The sequence below is a fragment of the Natrix helvetica genome, assembly GCF_964273705.1.
Source record: "Natrix helvetica genome assembly, chromosome: 7".
NCBI lineage: Eukaryota > Metazoa > Chordata > Lepidosauria > Squamata > Natricidae > Natrix > Natrix helvetica.
In genome coordinates this window covers 75,316,531-75,336,399 of record NC_138558.1, presented here as the reverse complement: position 1 = coordinate 75,336,399, position 19,869 = coordinate 75,316,531, and the positions used below count along the sequence as shown (strand labels likewise).

Sequence of the window (19,869 nt, the reverse complement as noted above, 5' to 3'; positions counted from 1 at the left end):
TCCTATTGCGCCGGCTAGAGGGGATGGGAGTCGGAGGCACCGTTTTGCGGTGGTTCGGCTCCTACCTCTCCGACCGGACGCAATGTGTGTTGACGGGGGCAGAGGTCGACCCCGAGGCCACTCACTTGTGGGGTGCCACAAGGGTCGGTCCTCTCGCCTCTCCTGTTCAACACATATGTGAAGCCACTGGGGGAGATCATCCGTGGTTTTGGGGTTGAGTATCATCTGTACGCTGATGATACCCAGCTGTACATTTCAACCCCAAACCACCCCAACGAGGCTGTCGAAGTGATGTCCCGGTGTTTGGAAGCCGTCGGGGTCTGGATGGGGGACAACAGACTCAAACTCAACCCCTCCAAGACTGAGTGGCTGTGGCTACCGGCACCTCGGTTCAGTCAGCTGACTCCATCGCTGGCCATAGGGGGCGAACAATTGCCCCCTGTGGAACGGGCGCGCAATTTGGGCGTCCTCCTAGATGCCCGGCTGTCAATGGATGACCATGTGGCAGCCGTGGCAAGGGGGGCGTTCCACCAGGTTCGCCTGGTGCGCCAATTGCGCCCCCTACTGGACCGGGATGCCCTGCGCACAGTCACTCATGCACTGGTGACGTCTCGCCTGGACTACTGCAACGCTCTCTACATGGGGCTGCCCTTGGGACGCGCCCGAAGACTGCAGCTAGTCCAGAATGCAGCCCCGCGGGCTGTCATGGGGAGTACCAGGTACTCCCACGTAACACCTCTCCTGCGCGAGCTGCACTGGCTGCCTGTGGTCTTTCGGGTGCGTTTCAAGGTGTTAATTACCATCTTTAAAGCGCTCCATGGCTCAGGACCTAGCTACTTGCGGGATCGCATCCTCCCACACACATCCCTGCGGCCAATTCGCTCTCACAGGGAGGGGCTTCTCCTGGTGCCGTCCACTAGGCAATGCCAACGGGCAACGCCAAGGAGTAGGGCCTTCTCTGTGATGGGCCCAACCCTCTGGAATGACCTCCCCCCCCGACATTAGAACCACCACTGACTTCCGCTCCTTCCGACAAAAATTGAAGACTCACCTGTTCCGATTAGCAGGCCTGGCATAATTATAACTGTTACCTCCTGGCAGACATATTTTTAACTGGTTATTTTAGGGGAATTGCTTTTAAATTTAATTTATGTGATATTTTTAGGGGTTTTAAAATTATATTTATATATACTTTATTCAGCTGTACAGTTCTTTTTAACTTTCTTTTTAACCTCCTCCATATTTACCTATCTACCTATTTAACAATTTTAATAATAATAATAATAAATTTGGATTTATTAGCCGCTCCCTTTCCGGGCAGGACTCGGGGCGGCGTACACTAAGACATATATAAACATACATATATACAAAGACATACATGCACGGAGGAGGTAATAGATTAAAACATTTAGACAAATTAAAACCATTAACATGCCCCATTTAATAAAAACCCAATATACAATAAAAATTTAAAATTTAAAAAAGACAGTCAGGAGGAATATGAAAAAATTACGGTTGAGTTTAATTGTTCATTTATTTAATTATATTATGATGCATTTCTTGTATGGACTGTACACCGCCCCGAGTCCCTTTTGGGAGAGGGGGCGGTCTAGAAGCGCAGTAAAATAATAATAATAATAATAATCCTATCTCTTTTCTTCTGGGGCCTTCTATTATCCAATGGACTTATTGAATCTAATAGATCGATAGGCTATATTTCTTGATTCTCACCTATCTGTCTATCTCAGAACGGGGATCTGGGTGGCGTACAATAAAAACACCACAAAAACATAAGCTGCAATTAAAAACGCCAGTCAGACTTGGAAGGGACAGAGTAGAAAACGAGATACGATCATGTAGATCAGGGGTGTCCAAACTTGGGAACTTTGGCTGGGGAATTCTGGGAGTTGAAGTCCACAAGTCTTAAAGTTCCCAAGTTTGGACACCCCTGATGTAGATATAAATGTACAAAGTAAATCAGTTTTGTCTTGGAAAATGGTTTTTTGACTTTATGATGAATAACAAAGCATTTTCATCTCTTTCCTTGGTATCCTTTTTGTAGAAGTACAATAGGTTGGGTTGGAATTTGGCATTATCAAATTCTGTGTAAAGCATTTGCAAGATAGAAGTAAATTTGAGTATCCAATTCTGCATCCAGAGAGATAGTTGAACCTGTTTATCATAAAACCACAATCTGTATATTTTGGAATTTGCTTCATAGTGATATCCAAAATCTTTCTAATATCAGTTGCAAATGATGGTCTCCGTGGTCCATCAGGATCGAACTGCAGACAGTCGGCAGTCAGCCTGCAATATTGCATTCTAAGCAATAGGAAAGAAGGAAGGAAGGAAAAGCGAAGGAAGGGCAATAGCATTTATATACCGCTTCACAGTGTTTTTACAGCCCTCTCTAAGCGCTTTACAAAGTCAGCCTCTTGCCCCCAACAATCTGGGTCCTCATTTTACCAACTTTAGAAGGACGGAAGGCTGAGTCCACCTGAGTGGTCAGGATTGAACTGATGGCAGTTGGCAGAGTTAGCCTGCAATACTGCATTCTAACCGGAAGGAAGGAAGGACGGAAGGACTAGCAATAGCCCTTAGACTTATATACCACTTCACAGCGCTTTTACAGCCATCTCTAAGTGGTTTACAGAGTCAGCCTCTTGCCCCCAACAATCTCGATCCTCCTTTTACCCACCTCGGAAGGAAGGACGGGAGGCTGAGTCCACCTTGAGCCAGTCAGGGTCGAACTCCTGGCAGTCGGCAGAGTCAACCTTCAGTACTGCTTTCTACCCGTTGCGCCAACCACGGCTCTGACCTGCTTGTTGTCTTTTGCAGATTGTCATGCGTAGCTCTGGCTCTGGCTCTGGTGAAACGATGTGCCGTCCTTTACGGGGACCTTCCCTCCTTCCGTGAAATTGTGGGGCCCCTCCAGTTGCTGCTTTCCTCACTCGTACTGCAGGCAGCCAAGTATCCTGCACAGTTTCAAGTGAGTGTGTGTGTGGGGGGGGAATGGGAGGGGGGTGTCCTGAGAAATAGCCAAGAACTCCTGTCCACTCTCACAAGAAACCAGAAACAAGGAGCAAGGGTAGTCCTCAGCTTACAATGGTTCATTTAGTGACCGTTCAGAGTGGATAGAGTGACTTGTGATCATTTTTCACCCTTCTCGACTGTTGCAGCAGCATTCCCCACGATCATGTGATCAGAATTCAGACGCTTGGCAGCTGACTCGCGTTTATGACGGTCACAGTTATCCCTGGGGTCATGGGATCCCCTTTGGCGACCTTCCAACAGGGCGGGGGGAGTCCATGGGAAAGCCAGATTCACTTAACAACCGTATGGCTGACTTAAGAACGGCAACGATTGGCTGAAGTAATGCGGCCCGAAAGGTCGTAAAATAGGGGGGGCACCTCTATTCTATCCTATTCTATTCAGAATTCTTTTATTCTATCCTATTCTATTCTTTCCATATTCTATTCTATGCTATGCTATGCTACTCTATTCTCTTCTCTTCTTTCCATATTCTATTCTAGTCACATTCCATGCTTTATTCGGTTCTATTCTATGCTATGCTATTCTTTCCATATTCTATTCTATTCTTTCCAATTCTATCCTATTCTATCCTATCCATATGCTATTCTATTCACATTCCATTCTCTATTCTATTCTATTCTTTCCATATTCGATTCTATCCATATTCTATTCATATTCCATTCTTTATTCGGTTCTATTCTATTCTTTCCATATTCTATTCTATTCAACTTTTTCCAATTCTATCCTATCCATATTCTATTCTATTCACATTCCATTTTCTATTCTATTCTATTATTTCCATATTCTATTCATATTCCATTCTTTATTCTGTTCTATCCATATTCTATTCTATTCACATTCCATTTTCTATTCTATCCTATCCTATCCATATTCTATTCATATTCCATTCTTTATTCTGTTCTATCCATATGCTATTCTATTTTATTCTATTATTTCCGTATTCTATTCTATTCTTTCCATATTCTATTCTATGCTATGCTATGCTACTCTATTCTCTTCTCTTCTTTCCATATTCTATTCTAGTCACATTCCATGCTTTATTCGGTTCTATTCTATGCTATGCTATTCTTTCCATATGCTATTCTATTCACATTCCATTCTCTATTCTATTCACATTCCATTTTCTATTCTATTCTATTCTTTCCATATTCTAGTCTATCCTATCCTATCCATATTCTATTCATATTCCATTCTTTATTCTGTTCTATCCATATGCTATTCTATTTTATTCTATTATTTCCGTATTCTATTCTATTCTTTCCAATTCTATCCTATCCATATTCCATTCTATTCACATTCCATTCTTTATTCTATTCTATTCTTTCCACATTCTATTCTATTCTACGCTAATTGTTCATTCTATTCTATTCTACCTTTCCATTCCTGCTTTCCATTTTAAATCTCTTGGGACTTTTAAGGAATTACATCGGAGTGTCCAGGAGAAGCTCGATGTCCCCAGGCCGTATAGCCCGTTGGTCTGCGACAAGAGGAAACCGGTCCCTTTGAAGCTGTACACTCCAAAAATAGTGAAGGTGTAAGTATCTCAAAACGGACCCCTACCGCCAATCCTGCCTCACAAGGAAATAGACAATCGCGGGTAACATTTAATATTTAAAATTACAATTTAAAAAGCCCGGTTTGCCCGACAGTTCTTTTTTGATCTCCTGTATTGGGGTGGCTGACATCTAGATTATGCGAGGGAGAAACAGTTTGGTGGTAAACCAGTGTCTCTCCTGCCGCTGCTGACAATTTATTCGAACCATCAAAGTCGTATGTTGAATACCGTAGTCATGGTCATCCTCTTTTAATGACCCCATAATCCCTTGCAGTTTGGGCAAATGAATGGAGCTAGCGGAGTGTTTTAATGGCCAGATGCCTTTCCTGTTGCCAGTGAAGAGCTTTTTTCCAGCAAATAATATTCTCAGTGTGCCCAGAGAGAGAAATATCTGCTTCTACCTAGGCTCGAACTCACGGCCTGCTGATTGTGAGATGAGAGCTCTGCCGCTAGGCCACCATTCACCACTCCATTGAATACTGTAGTCAATTTTATTTTTAAAAAAATCCAGAGGCGTCTCTAATTTACAGTAATTTACTTAAGTAGCCCAACTTTCAGAAGTGAAAAGTAATGAAAGATATTTTGGAAAGGTTCCATCTCTTAGGTGTTTTGCCACCCCAGACTACAAAATTGAATCAGTTGTTCACGGAAATTACTACGCAGCGGAAATTGGGAGTGAACTTGGAATTTTTTCCCGTTTCAGGCTGGAATTCGGACGGAAGCAAGGGAGCAGTAGGCAAGAGCAGGAACGGCAGCGCCTAGTTCACAAGCACAAGCGGGAATTCAAAGGGGCCGTGCGCGAGATCCGCAGAGACAACCAGTTCCTGGCAAAGATGCAGCTTGCGGAAGTCATGGAAAGGTAGAGGGAGGCTTTGGGTTGCGCGAGGAAAACGGAGGAAAATACCGATGATGGTCTGGAAACGGTCTCTGCTTAGAGGGGATGTGGGGGGAGGCGTTGTCGTCTCAGAGATAAGAGGCTGCTTGTTTAGGGATGCTGGTCTCAGAATCGAGTAGAATGGGACAGAACAGAATAAAGGAGTGGAGGGGGAATAGGAATAGGAAAAAAGAATAGAATAGCAGAACGATTAGATTAAATTAGGGAATAGAATAGTAGAATAAAATAGAACAGAAGAATTGGATTAAATTAGAGAATAGAATAGAACAACAGAAGAGTAGATTAAATTAGAAAAAAGAATAACAGAACAATTAGATTAAATTAGAGAATAGAATAGAATAACAGAACAACAATTAGATTAAATTAGAGAATAGAATAACAGAACGATTAGATTAAATTAGAGAATAGAATAAAATAGAAGAACAGAGCAGAAGAATTAGATTAAATTAGAGAATAGAATAAAATAGAAGAACAGAGCAGAAGAATTAGATTAAATTAGAGAATAGAATAGAATTCAGAATTTTAATTGAATTGAGTTCTATTGTGTAAAGTGTGATTGGACACACAAGGAATTTGTCTCCAGTGCCTACGCTCCTCAGTGTACATACAAGTAGCAAATGATAAATCTTAATCCAATCACCACAAATCATAAGGTAGAACATTCCGTGATAGTCATAAGATACTAAATAAAAGCGATAAACACAAATCATAAGACAAAACCACAAAGTGATAGTGATGAGATGCTAAAAGAATAACACAGCCCTACTCCGTGGGGCTTTTATATCCCAGATGTTCTCAGCCTTCTTTCTGGCTCCTGCAATATACAGAGACCCTCAGTGGAAGGCAGGCTGGTTGTGATTGTGTTTTCTGCAGTCCTAACTATCTGTTGAAGTATTGTCTGTTCTGTTTGGTTGCTGTGCCAAACCAGACAGTTATTGTTGTGGCCCGCAAGCAGCCAGTGGAGCTGGTGGCGGACTCAGACAGTGGGGAGGTTGGGGAGGAACCTGGGCCAGTCCTGGAGTCTGGGGAAGGCTCTGATGAGGGCTCTGTGTCGGAGGCAGAGAGGGGGCCAGGGCCGTCTGACAGTTATCAGCTGCCTTCAGAGTCAGACATCAGTGAGGCAGAAGAACAGCTGGAGCCTGTTCCTGATGTGCGCATGCACGGAGCTGCCAGAAGAAGGGAACAGCTAAAGAGCAGGGGTCGACTTGGGAGTAAGGCACAGGTGGACGATGAATGGCCCTCCCTCCCAGAGGAAATAAAAGAGGAGCGAAAGGAGAGGGGCGTTTGCAGGAGTCAATTCGTTCGCTTATTTGGTTCTTGACTCTCTGAGACTCCTTGCCAAGTTTTGCAGAGATCGGCCTGGCAGCTCTCCAAGCCAGATAAGGTCTGTGACCATAAATCCTCCCTTGAAAGACTTTGCTGGATGGGAATGAGCAGAAAATTGATAGTCAATTAATAAAAGGGGTTTTTGTCAGGACCAGGAATTTGCTTCATGCTCTCGGAAAGCCTTGGTAAGAACAGTTAGGGAAGCACAAATGGGCCCCGAATTAGAAAGAGACCCATAAGTAAAGTGGCAAGTCATTGACCCAGCATAAATGAAGTCCTTTGGCGTGGAAGGATGATCCAAACCAGGAGATTATCACTTGCACTTTTTTTGCCCCCACAATGCCTGGTTGCTTTTCACAGTGAACCTGATTGGGTGACTTACAGGATTCCTTAGAAACCAAGAGAGATCCAGGCCGTAAATGTCATTGGCAGATCTGTGATCCCGTACAGATTTGAGAGAGTCTCCGGTCTCCTTGGCCATTAATAATTCTACAGGTGAAGCAGCGCTACTTACTCTTAAACCTGCGCGAGGGAGATATAAAATGATTCCCTTTGAATATTTGCCTTCAGGATAGGATCGCACTTTCATTTTTGATTTTATTTTATTTTTCTGCTTTTTCAGGGATTCTGAAAGAAAGAGGAAGGTGAAGCAACTCTTCCAAAGTCTTGCTCAGCAGGAAGGCGATTGGAAAGCGCTCAAGAGGAAAAAGCGTTAAAATATTCCCAGATAAAAAAATTACCTCAGAAGACAACCGAGGATATTTAAACGATTAGAATTTCCTGGAACGTTTTGATCGTTTTCAATAAGGGGGTACGGGGGTGTTTTTTTTCTGGATTTAAAAAAATATATTCTGGTTTCTAAATAAAATTGTATAATATATTTGATATGTTTGGATACCGTTTTGCCTCCGTTGGATATTCCCGCCAACTTTCCCATTGGGTTTCTTCGGGGGGGGGGGACTGGCAGGGAGCATCAGAAATCGATCTCCCCTCCTTCCCTCTTGACATTTCCAACCTTCTCCCATCCTCCCCCTTTCCCAGGAGGCAGGTAAGTGGCTACTGCTGGGTAGGGGAAAGAACGGGGGATTGCAAGACTGCCTGGGAAATTGTCACAGAAAGTTGAAAACAGCACTAGGGACCTTCTACCATATGTGGTGGGAGTGCACAAAAGCTAGGGCTTTTTTGGCACCAGATAAAGTATTTGGAAGAGATGCTAAAGCAAAGGATAGAGTTGAGGCCAGCATTATTTCTACTAGAGATGGCAAAGGTGGACTATATTTAATGCTGCATGTTTTAATGGTGGCAAGACTGTTTTTCCCACAAAAATGGAAAAATAGACTCCCTTGGAACAAGAAATAATAAATAAGATACTGACGTGCGTAGAGATGGACAGGCTGACTCTAGAGCTCAAGGAGAAGGGGGGGGATGGAATATCAGGAAATCTGGGACAAGTGGTACCGATGGTTAGAAAGGAGGGGAAAAAGCCGGGACAGGAAAAAAAACAGATAAATTAAGAATTGAAGAACATGGTATTAAGAATGCGTGATAGGTAGGAATTGGATATGTATTTGTATGGTTAGTAATTCTATAAAAGAAAGGATCGACAGACAGGTAATCTGAGTGACTACACACACCTGCGTAATGGATATAAAATGTAATTGTTGTAAGATCCAATCACTATATGGCAGGGGTGTCCAAACCAAGCAGAGCTGGCTGTGGAATTCTGGGAGTTGAAGTCCACAAGTCTTAAAGTTGCCAAGTTTGGACACCCCTGCTATATGGAAACGTTTATGCTGGAAATGCCGCACTATGTCCAATGTTTTTAATGTTTTAAAAAAACATTTTTAAAAAACAATTTTAAACAATTTTAAAATTGTTTAATTTTAAACAATAGCATCGAAGCAGCCCTGATTTCCCAATTTTCACTCCCTCGGGAGTCGTGAATCGGGTCGCCTTTAAAGCCTCTCATGGCTCGGGACCGTCACATCCCCCCGACCCACTTGAGCGGGGAGGCAAGGAGTATTGGGGGGTCCCGTCCCCTAAGGAGATTCATCTAGCGGGAGCCAGAAGAAGGGCCTTTTCCGTGGTGGCTCCCTCCCTCTGGAATTAGACCGGTCCCCACTCTGACACTCTTTTGCAGGGCCCTGAAGACATGGTTTTGCCAGAGGGCCTGGGGGACCCAGAGGGGGATGGAGCCCCTTAAATGGCTGGTTTAAGTGTGTGTTATCACCGTGTGTGTGTGTGTTACTTTTTTTTATTTACTTGACATGGTGTTTTTAATCTGAGCTGCCTAGAGTTGCCGCACGCTATATACATTTTCCTACTACAGGTAGTCCTCCACTTACAACAGTTCGTTTAGTGACCATTTCGAATTACGACAGCACGGAAAAATGTGCCTTGGGAGGTCACAATCCGGACGCTCGGCAGCCGGTTCCTCTTTATGACCTTGGCCGCGTCCTGGGAGGGGGGGTTGATGTCGCGTGATTTCCTCCCTTTGGCGACCTTCCGAAGAGCGAAGACCAGGGGGAAGCCAGTCGCCTAACCGCCGTGTGACTAACCGAACATCCGTGGGAATTCACTTAACGGTGGTGGCAAGAAAGGGCGTAAAGGGGGGCGGATCTCAGTTCACCACAGAAACGTTGGGCTCAAATCCTGGTTGTAGGTGGAGGACGACAACTGTAGGACAACTGGAGACCCATTCTGCAAGTCAGCCCACCTGAGGCCCCTGGGCTCAAGCCCCACCCCCACCCCTTGCCCTTCCATTCATCCAGGTGAAGCTGGGTCTGGGATTCCATCGATCCAGGAGAAACGATCCAGGATTACGTTGATCCAGGTTAAAATGGCTCAGGGATTCCGTTGATCCAGGTGAAGCTGGATCCGGGACTCCGTTGATCCGGGATCCCGTGGATCCGTTTGAAGCTGGATCCGGGATTCCGGCGAGAGCTGGGCTGGGGAAGAGCGCTGGGCTCCACCGGCGGCCAACGCCTCGCGGAAGTCGCTCGGGGACCAGAATCCGCGGGAGGCGCCCGGAGACCCTCCGCCCAGGACGCTCCTCGCCCAGGTCAGCCCTGCCCGGGGGGATCCCTGCCCGCCCGCCCGTCTGCCCCGGGGGCTCCCAGGCGCTGCGCTCCGGCCCAGCCCGGGGAGGGAGGGATGCGCGGGGACAGGCCGGCTGGGGGGCTCGGGGGCTCCGCTGCCTCCTCGGGGCGCAGCCGGCCGGAAGAGGAAGGCGCTGCCTGGCCAAGGAGGGAGGCCGGCCGGGCGAGCAGAGGCCCCGGGAGGAGGAGCGGCGGGGAGCGGAGGTGGGCTCGCCTGGGGGAGGGGGCGTCTCTCCCCTCCCGCGGGGCTCTCCTGGTGGCCCCCCATCCCTCCCGGCATCTCTGGGGCCCGCCGCGCGTGGAGGAGGAGGAGGAGGAGGGCAGCCGCATGGAGGTGGGGGGGGGGAGGAAGGGGCATCCAAGGAAGAAGACGCCCGCCCGGGTACTTTAACTTTGGCACTCCACTTCTGGGGCTCCTGAGCATGTCTTGAGTTCCTTTGGGGCAGCATCCTTTTCCCTCCTGTAAGGCTGCTATTCACAGAGAGAGTGGGGGGAGAGAGGAGAGAGGGAAGGAGAGAGAGAGGAAGACAGAGAGTGAGAGGAGAGAGAGACAGAGAAAGGGGACGGAGGGGGGGGGAGACAGATAGAGGGAGAGGAGAGAGACAGAGACAGAGACAGGAGAGGGGGAGAGAGGGGGAGAAAGATAGAGAGAGACACAGGGGGAGAGAGGGAACAAGACAGAGAGGGAGAGGGGAGGAGAGAGAAGGGGAGAGAGAGACAGAGAGAGAAAAGAGGAGAGAGAGGGAGGAAGGGAGAGAGGGGGGAGGGAGGGAGGGACACACAGAGAGAAAGAGGAAAGAGCATTTATCGGAGATAGTATAAGTCTCCTGCTTGAGCAGGGTGTTGGACTTGATGACCTCCAAGGTCCCTTCCAACTCTTTTACCGTTTCCCTCTTGTCCGGCTTGTGTGCTCTGGGGGTCTAAATCCATGCCTTTGCCCCACGATGCCCTTCGCTGTATTGCAGGGGTCTCCAACCTTGGCTACGACACGACCTGAGGACTTCAACCACCAGAATTCCCCAGCCGGAGTGGTGATTTTGGAGACCCTAGTGGGCGAAAGGACTTCTCCAGAAGATGTCACGAGAGGACCAAGGTGTCAGGACGGCAGAGGAGAACTCTTCCCGTGTCATTTTTGCAGTGTTTCTCACGCTGTTGATTGACCTCCTGGGCTTTACCCTCATTCTGCCCCTCCTGCCCTCCATCCTGGATCATTTCAGCCAGAATGACGTGAGTAAAAAAATGAAGACGGGTTGATCCAAACACTTTTGCCCCTTATTTAAAACTTGCGAGTACAACCAAGGACATGTCAGTGTGAATTCAAGTTAGGTTACTTTATTGCCATTGCACCTCATGCAACAAAAAAATGCCATCGTCAGCGTACATTGTACATTAAAAAAATAAAACACAAACACACAACCTTCGCGTTCTATATAATTGTATTGAAAACCCCTGGTATTGCATTAATATTGCGTTATATAGTAGAATTCAATATAGTTACTGCTCTGCTCTAGGCTATGCAATATCTTGAATAGAATAGAATGGAATATGGAATAAAATAGGATAGGATAGAATATGGAATAGGATAGAATATAGAATATAGAATGGGATTGAATGGAATAGAATAGAATAGGATAGGGTATAGAATATAGAATAGAATATAGAATAAAGAATAGAATAGAAAATACAATATAGAATAAGATAGAATATAGAATAGAAGAATAGAATAGAATATAGAATATAGAATACAGAATAGAAAATAGAATATAGAATATAGAATATAGAATACAGAATACAGAATACAGAATAGAATAGAATATAGAATATAGAATAGGATAAAATATAGAATAGAATATAGACTAGAAAATAGAATATAGAATAGGATAGAGAATAGAATAGAATAGAACAGACCAGAATAAAGAATAGAATAGAATAGAAAACAGAACAGAATAGAATAGAATAGAATTTTTTATTGGCCAAGTGTGATTGGACACACAAGGAATTTGGTGCAGATGCTCTCTGTACATAAAAAGAGAAGATATATTCATCAAGAATCATAAGGTGCAACACTTAATGATAGTCACAGGGTACAAATAAGCAATCAGGAAACAATATCAATATAAATCGTCAGGATACAGGCAACAGAGTTACAGTCCTGCAGTCATAAGTGGGAGGAGATGGGTGATAGGAACAATGAGAAGATTAATATTAATAGTAATGCAGAGATAGTAAATAGTTTGACAGTGTTGAGGGAATTATTTGTTTAGCAGAGTGATGGCGTTTAGGGGAAAACTGTTCTTATGTCTAGTTGTCTTGGTGTGCAGTGCCCTATAGCATCATTTCGAGGGTAAGAGTTGAAACATTGTTGTTTCAAGTTGTTCAAGAGAAACAACTTGTTCATCGTTTTATCAGTTTACTAAAATATAAAATACAGAGAGGCGAAGAAAAATGAAAATAAGGGCAAAATAGCCGAGGAAGAGGGGAAAAAATGTAAAGAGGGGAGGGGAAGCATAGCCTTTTGACTTTTTACCGTGGTATAATAAGATAATAACTTTTTTTTTTACTTTTGACCTTTACATAATAATATCATCTAACCGTTTCGGTAACAACAAAACCTATCCAATTGGCAAAACCCAAAATCAAACTTTCATTCCCCCCCACCCCTCACCTCGAGCACCAAGTCCAGAAATGGTTTCCAAGGAGAAACTAAAGTAATTGTGTGGGGATTTTTTCCCCTTGAATCAAAGCAATCAATTCCACCATCTCTGCTAACTACATTGATTTTTGCAGCCGCTCCTCCGTTGTGGGAATCGAAGGGTCCTTCTGTTTTTTATTTATTTATTAGTTTGTCAAACATGTACAAGATAGCAGGTATAAGTATGAATATGGACATGAAGAAGGGAAATGAACACAAATAAATGGGAATGGTGGGACAGGGACTGAAGGCATGGTGGTACGCTTATACATGCCCCCTTTAAGGACTTCTTAGGAATGGGGTGAGGTCAACAGTACACAGCTTAAGGTTGAAGCTGTGGGGGGTTTAAGGATGTAACAACAGAGTCAGGTAGAGCATTCCAGGCGTTGACCACTCTGTTGCTGAAGTATTTTCTGCAATCGAGTTTGGAGCGGTTGACCTTGAGTTTGTATCGATTGTTTGCCCGTGTATTATTGTGTTTGAAGCTGAAGTAGTCGTTGACAGGTAGGACGTTGTAGTAGACAATTTTGTGTACTACAATTAAGTCAGACCTTAGTCGGCGTAGTTCCAGATTGTCCGAGCCCAAAGTTTTGAGCCTGGTGGCATAAGGGATTCTGTTGTGAGCAGAGGAGGACTCTTTTCGTGAAATACCAATCGTATTAATGTCCGAGTAATTCCAATTTGGGCATAGAAGATTCTTGCTGCTGTCAGGCACCGTAGGATCAAGTGAGTGAGCCCTGTAGCCACACCTTTGGATCAGGAGTGGTATTCCCTTCCCTACCAGTTCGCAAATGTAGGACTGGTGCACATCACCTTCTGCGCATGCACAGAGTGTCAAAAATGGGACGTGATGATGTGCCTCCCATCGCCACCGCTACCGGTTCACCCAAACCGGTGCGAACTGGCTGAAGAGAACCATTGCTTTGGATGAATTTTAACCCAACCAACAAGTATTTAATTAGCTCTGCATCCCCAATTGTTGTATTGATTCTGTTCTTGGTTAACCATAAGTTTGTTTAGTGACTCACACTAAACAGTTTATGCTTCGATTGTCGCTTCGGATATAGATCAATTAACCATCTAAAAATGAATTATTCTGATTAAGAACCGCAGCACTTCCGGGAAGCTTTCATTGTGACCCTTTGGGGGGAGGTTTTTCTTTACTAAAACCCGTACAGGCAGTCCTCGACTTACGACAGTTCATTTAGTGATGGTTCACAATCGCCACGGCTCTGACCAATGTGATTTAAGGCCTCATTTCACGGTTGCGACCTTTGCAGCATCCCTGTAGCCGCCTGAACAAAATTCAGAGGCTTGCCAACTGTTTCATACTTATGACCGTTGCCTGGGGTGACGCGATCCCCGGCGTGCAAACGTCCGATGAGCAAACTCCACGGGGAAGCCAGATTCGCTTAACAGCCGGGTGACTATCTTGCCCACTGCAAAGATTCACTTAGCCACCGTGGCAAGAAAAGTCGTACAATGGGCCAAATCCGCGTCACGGATGTCTCACTTAACAACAGAAATGTTGGGCTTGATGGCGGTTGCAAGGCGAGGACTACCTGTACATTAACCAGGCGGCAGTTAGGGCCCAAGGAAGAAACGCTGATGGGATGATTGGGGGTTCTCCAAAGGGTACGTGGGTTATTGATGAGTGCTTACGTCTCCCATACAACAATACAGAGTAAGGTTCTACATTTAGGCAAGAAAAACCAAATGCACAGGTGCAGTATAGGTGGTACCTTCCTCAATAGTAGTAACTGGGAGATGGATGTTGGAGTCCTAGTGGACAACCATTTAAGTATGAGGCATTTGTGTGCAGCAGCTGCCAAAAAAGCCAACGCAGTTCTAGGCTGCATCAACAGAGGGATGGAATCAAGATCATGTGAAGGGTTAATACCACCTTATAAGGCCTTGGTAAGGCCACACTTGGAATACGGCATTCAGTTCTGGTCGCCACGATGTAGAAAAAGATGTGGAGACTCTAGAAAGAGTGCAGAGAAGAGCAACCAAGAAGGGAATGGAGGGTAAAACATACGAAGAACGGTTGCAGGAACTGGGTATGTCTAGTTGAGTGAAAAGAAGGACCAGGGGAGACATGATAGCAATGTTCCAATATCTCAGGGGTTGCCCCAAAGAAGAGGGAGTCAAACTATTGTCCAAGGCACCTGAGGGTAGAACAAGAAGCAATGGGTGGAAACTACTCAAGGAGAGAAGCAACTTAGAACTGAGGAGAAATTTCCTGACAGTGAGAACAATTAATCAGTGGAACAGAAATTGCCTCCAGAATTTGTGAATGTCCCAACACTGGAAGTCTTTAAGAAGATGTTGGATAGCCATCTGTCTGAAACAATATAGGGTTTCCTGCCTAGGCAGGGGGCTCAAGTAGAAGACCTCCAAAGTCCCTTCCAACTCTGCTATTGTATTGTATGAATACAGGTAGTCCTCTACTTACAACCATAATTGGGCCCAACATTTCTGTTGCTAAATAAAACATTGGTTTGACCCCTTTTCACGACCTTTCTTGACACAGTTGTTCAGTGAATCTCTGCAATGGTTGTTAGCCCCACAGTCGTTAAGTGAATTTGTCTTCCTCATCTTTCCTTGTCAGGAGGTCACAAAATGGGATCACGTGATCCTCCCCCCCCCCCCGAGACACTGCAATTGTCCCAAATACAAGTCAGTTTCCAAGCATCTGAATTCTGATCACATGACCCTGGGGACACTGCAACGGTCATTAAGTGTGAAACACAGTCATTACTTTTTGGTAACTTGTCAACAGTCACTAAATGAACTGCCATAAGTCGAGGATTTTCTGTACTTCTGCAACCGATTGCACGTTCTTGCGATGTTTGAATTGTGTGTGTTTTTTGCCTTGGTCTTTTTTTATTTTATTTTTTGACATTTCACGTTAACAGTGGTCACGGCATTTCCTAACCGTGAAACTTAAAATAAGGAAGTATCGCAACAGCTGAAACGCTGAAGCGGCACGCTGGAGTGTGATACTCTTCCCTCATCTTGGAAACGAAGTGTCAGGACACAATCCAGACAGGCGTGAGGAAGCGACACCCTGCAACATAGCTGTTGTTTGCAAATTCCACAACAAATACCCCACAGTTGTAAAGCCAGTCTGGCACCCTCTGCCTGGAAAAGCACGCATAGAAAGCTCTTTTAAAGTTGTGAAGAATTTTGTGAGAAGGGGTGAAGGGAAGAAAAAAATGAAAAGAAATGAAGTTCCAGGACTTTATTTGAGAAGATTAAAAGGAAAGGAAAGGGATATTTTGAAAAAAAAAAAACATTTCAGATTGTTAAAAGGAAGGAATGTAAAGTTGGCTTATTTGATCACAGCTAAAATAGTGTGTTCTTATTTCCAGTAACCCTTCTGGACTACTGCTGACATCAGGGACTGAATGATGAAGCTTTGAAGCTTTGTTTATAGATAATAGATGAAATATGAAAAGGTTATTTGATGTACTGGGGGAGGGAGAAGACGACTATGATACCAAGGATGCATTTGGTGGGGTGGATATTTGAAGAGATTTTTGTTTGTTTCCCATCTTAGTGGAATGATTTGATTTATTGATTGATCAATTAATATCCCACCTTTATTATTTTCACAAATAACTCAAACATATCCCACACACATTCCTCCTCCTATTTTCCCCCAAACAACAACCCTGTGAGGTAGATTGTGCTGAGAGAGAGGAACTAAAGCAGCGCTAGAACTCAATTCAAAAGGGACCTTGGAGGTCTTCTAGTCCAACCCCCTGCTCAAGCAGGAGACCCTGTTAATGTTAATGTTAATTTTAATTTATTTTAAATGTACTGTTTCTTTTCTGTTTTTTTAATCGGTTTGGTCTTTTTGGAATTGGGTTTAATCTTTTTTTTAACTTTTGTGATGTGTGTTTTTAATGTTGTATGCCGCCCTGAGTCCTTTGGAGAAGGGCGGCATATAAATCCAAATAAACCTAAACCTAAACCTAAACCTAGACCATTTCTGAGAGGTGGCTGTCCAATCTCTTCTTTAAAAACTTGAGTGATGAAATACCACAACTTCTGGTGGCAAGCTGTTCCGCTGGTTAATTGTCCTCACCGTTAGGAAGTTCTCCTTAATTCCTGGTTGCTTCGCTCCTTGATTCATTTCCACCCATTCTTTCTTGTTTTATCATCTGGTGCTTTGGAGAATAGGTTGACTCCCCTCTTCTTAGTGGCAGCCTCTTAACTATTGCAAGATTGCCATAAATACCAGAATAATTGAAAGGAATGAGGCTAGAGATGGCTTCCCTAGCCCCTCCCCCTTGCCCAATTCCTTTCTTCCTTCTCCAGGATGGGCTCTACAGTAGGGTACAAGCCGGCGTGGACTGGTTCAGTGGCAGACTTGGCATTCCGCCAGAAAGGAAGTACAACAGCGTCTTGTTTGGAGGTAGGAAATTCCCTTTCTTGCAGGGCGTTGCCTCAGTTGGCACCTTGTGTTGAGGAAACCTTCTGCCTGAGGGGAATGTTGGGCCTTGGAGATAAGTCCCTGGCCGGACTGGTGATCAACCCTGCCCTTCCCTCTCTGGTGTCTAGAGAAATGGGGAAGCTGCAGGGCACGGATGAAGGAACCCACAGCACAGAATGGGACAATTTGCCACGGCCAACTCGCCAATTATTTCAAACAATTAAAACTCCATTTTACTTTGTCATTCACCTTTTATGTTGCCCCTCCTTTCTTTAAGATTCTATCCCACAATTTCTTTGATATTCGTGTAACTCTTGACCCGTGGCGAGTTGACTCGTGGTGAATTGGCCATGGCAAATATCAGAGGTGGTATTCAGCCAGTTCTGACAGGTTCTGCAGAACCGGTAGTGGGAATTTTCAGTAGTTTGGAGAACCGGCAAGTAGGCTGGCCTCGCCCCTGCTGCCTCCCAGCTAATCTTCTTTTGTTTCCCTGAACAGGAGGTTAGAAAAGCAGGTTGGTGGGGTGGGAAAGGAATGGTGATTTTGCAGTATCCTTCCCCTGCCACGCCCACAAAGCCACACCACGTCCACAAAGCCATGGCCCCAGAAATGGTAGTAAAAAAAATTGAATCCCACCACTGGTCAAGTTGGATGTGCGTTCCCCTTTGACCCTTGAAAGCACGGCTTTCAAGCAGGAGTGTCCAACATCGGCAACGTTTAAGACCGGTGGACTTCACCTCCCAGAATCCCCCAGCAAATTATCCCAGGGGAATTCTGGGAGTTGAAGGTCTTGAAGAGGTTGGACACTCTTGCTTTAAATACTTAGTGGTGGAAAAAAGGGGTAAACTAAGTTGGGGGTCCGTGGACGGAAGATGGCATGCAACCCACAAAACCTCCCCACCTCCCATCTTCTCTTCCAGGTCTCATTGGCTCCCTGTTTTCTCTGCTTCAGTTTCTGGCCTCGCCTCTCACCGGAGCTGCCTCCGATTCCTTTGGGAGACGACCGGTTCTGCTGGTCACTGCGGTATGTTGGTTTTGGCTGGAGAGGAGGCAATAGCTGTGATATACAACGTCTCACTGCTTTCCAGCCCTCTCTAAGCGGTTTACAGAGTCAGCCTCTTGCCCCCAACAATCTGGGTCCTTGTTTTACTGACCTCAGAAGGATGGGAGGCTGAGTCAACCTTGACCTGGTCGGGATTAAACTCTAGAAAGTGGGCAGAATTAGCCTGCAATATTGCATTCTAAGCACTGTGCCACAACAGAAAGAAGGAGGGAGGGAAAGAAGAAAAGGAAAAGGAAGGAAGGAAGGACAATGGCATTATCACTAAGACCACTTCATAGTGCTTTACAGTCCTCTCTAAGCAATTTAGAGTCAGCCTCTGGCCCCCAATAATCCGGGTCCTCATTTTACTGACCTCGGAAGGATGGAACAGCTGGGCCCAGTGCCTGACGCGTGGCTCTGCAGAGGAGAGGAGAGCAGTGGAAATCTATGGGCCAGTTCTTGGGACGGAAAAGCCACCACTGCTAGCAAAGACCCACCCTAGCTCTGGGGATAAAAGGCAGGAGGCGGAGATGAATAGATTGGCAGAAGAGAGGAGAGCAGTGGAAATCTATGGGCTGGTCCTTGTGACGGAAGAGCCACCGCTGCTAGCAAAGCCCCACCCTAGCTCGGGAGATAAATGGCAGGGGGCGGAGATGAATAGATTCGGCAGACAACTATTCATCTCCCCTGCGGGATGGACTTGTTAGCCTACTATGGTGAGAGAGAGACTTTTTGCCGGGGCTGCTGGCACTCCCAATAAAAAGAATCATTGATTGAAATGTCATGTTTGGGATACTGGAACATGTAATAAACTAAATGAACTGTTGTAAATCGAGGACTCCCTGTACCTAGCTGAGCCATTTCCTCTTGAGTGGAACAAACCAAGAAGCTGCCCGAACTTCAGCAAACTCTTGTCTAAGGAGGCCAAAATCTCTTTTTTTTCCCCCTCCTTTGCAGCTTGGCCTGGTGGCCTCCTATTCCCTGTGGGCTGTTTCCAGGAGCTTCGAACTCTTCCTTTGCTCCAGAATCCTTGGCGGGATCAGCAAAGGGAACGTCAGCCTTTGCACCGCCGTCATCGCGGATCTCCCATGTCCGAAAGCTCGAAGCAAAGGCATGGTGAGCCCTTCTTATTTTTAACAGAATAACAGAAGTAGAAGGGATCTCGGAGGTCTTCTAGTCCAGCCCCCTCCTTAGGCAGGAAATATACCATTTCAGAAACAAATCACGCTGGGTTAGTCCTTCTTCTTCTCGGATGCTACCGTGTTTCCTTGAAAATAAGACAGGGTCTTATTTTCTTTTGACACCCTCCCCCAAATAAGTGCTTGGTCTTATTTTCGGGGAGGTCTTATTATTTTTGAGGTGCAGGAGACGGTGAGTGTGGTCACCTCATGGCTGCTGCTGTGTTGCAATATTTTCGGGGAGGGATTATTTTAGCGCATGCGATAAATTGGGCTACTTATCCGGGGAAGTCTTATTTTTGGGGAAACAAGGTAGCTTAGTAAGGACAAAGAATTAGCTTCTCGACAATCTAACAGTAATCCTCGACGTACGACCACCATTGACCCCCAAGGTTTCTGTTGCTAAGTGAGCCGCTTGTTAAAGTGAGTTTCGCCCCGTGGTACGACCTTTCTCGCCACAGTTCTTAACAGAATCGCTGCTGTTTTGTTGAGTGAATCTGGCTTCCCCATTGACGTTACTCATCAAAATGTTGCAGGAGGGGATCACGTGACCCTCTCGCAACACTGTCACCGTCATATATATGAGTC

At 45.3% G+C, this 19,869-nt stretch overlaps 2 protein-coding genes across 2 annotated transcripts in view; both read left to right on the top strand.

Annotated features, from left to right (window-relative positions):
• The window catches only part of NOP14 (NOP14 nucleolar protein), a 29,296-nt gene extending 21,581 nt beyond the window's left edge, over positions 1-7,715 (top strand). Inside the window, exons 15-18 of the mRNA XM_081958950.1 lie at positions 2,839-2,989; positions 4,473-4,588; positions 5,313-5,468; positions 7,453-7,715. Coding sequence (XP_081815076.1) covers positions 2,839-2,989; positions 4,473-4,588; positions 5,313-5,468; positions 7,453-7,546 — 517 coding nt within the window. The 3' untranslated portion in view covers positions 7,547-7,715. The remainder of the gene's footprint in view (positions 1-2,838; positions 2,990-4,472; positions 4,589-5,312; positions 5,469-7,452) is intronic.
• A 3,157-nt stretch (positions 7,716-10,872) lies between these two features.
• Positions 10,873-19,869, top strand: part of MFSD10 (major facilitator superfamily domain containing 10) — a gene marked incomplete at its 5' end in the record, with an annotated part of 27,674 nt that continues 18,677 nt past the window's right edge. Inside the window, 5 exon segments of the mRNA XM_081959723.1 lie at positions 10,873-10,977; positions 10,979-11,155; positions 16,947-17,043; positions 17,982-18,085; positions 19,061-19,219. Coding sequence (XP_081815849.1) covers positions 10,873-10,977; positions 10,979-11,155; positions 16,947-17,043; positions 17,982-18,085; positions 19,061-19,219 — 642 coding nt within the window.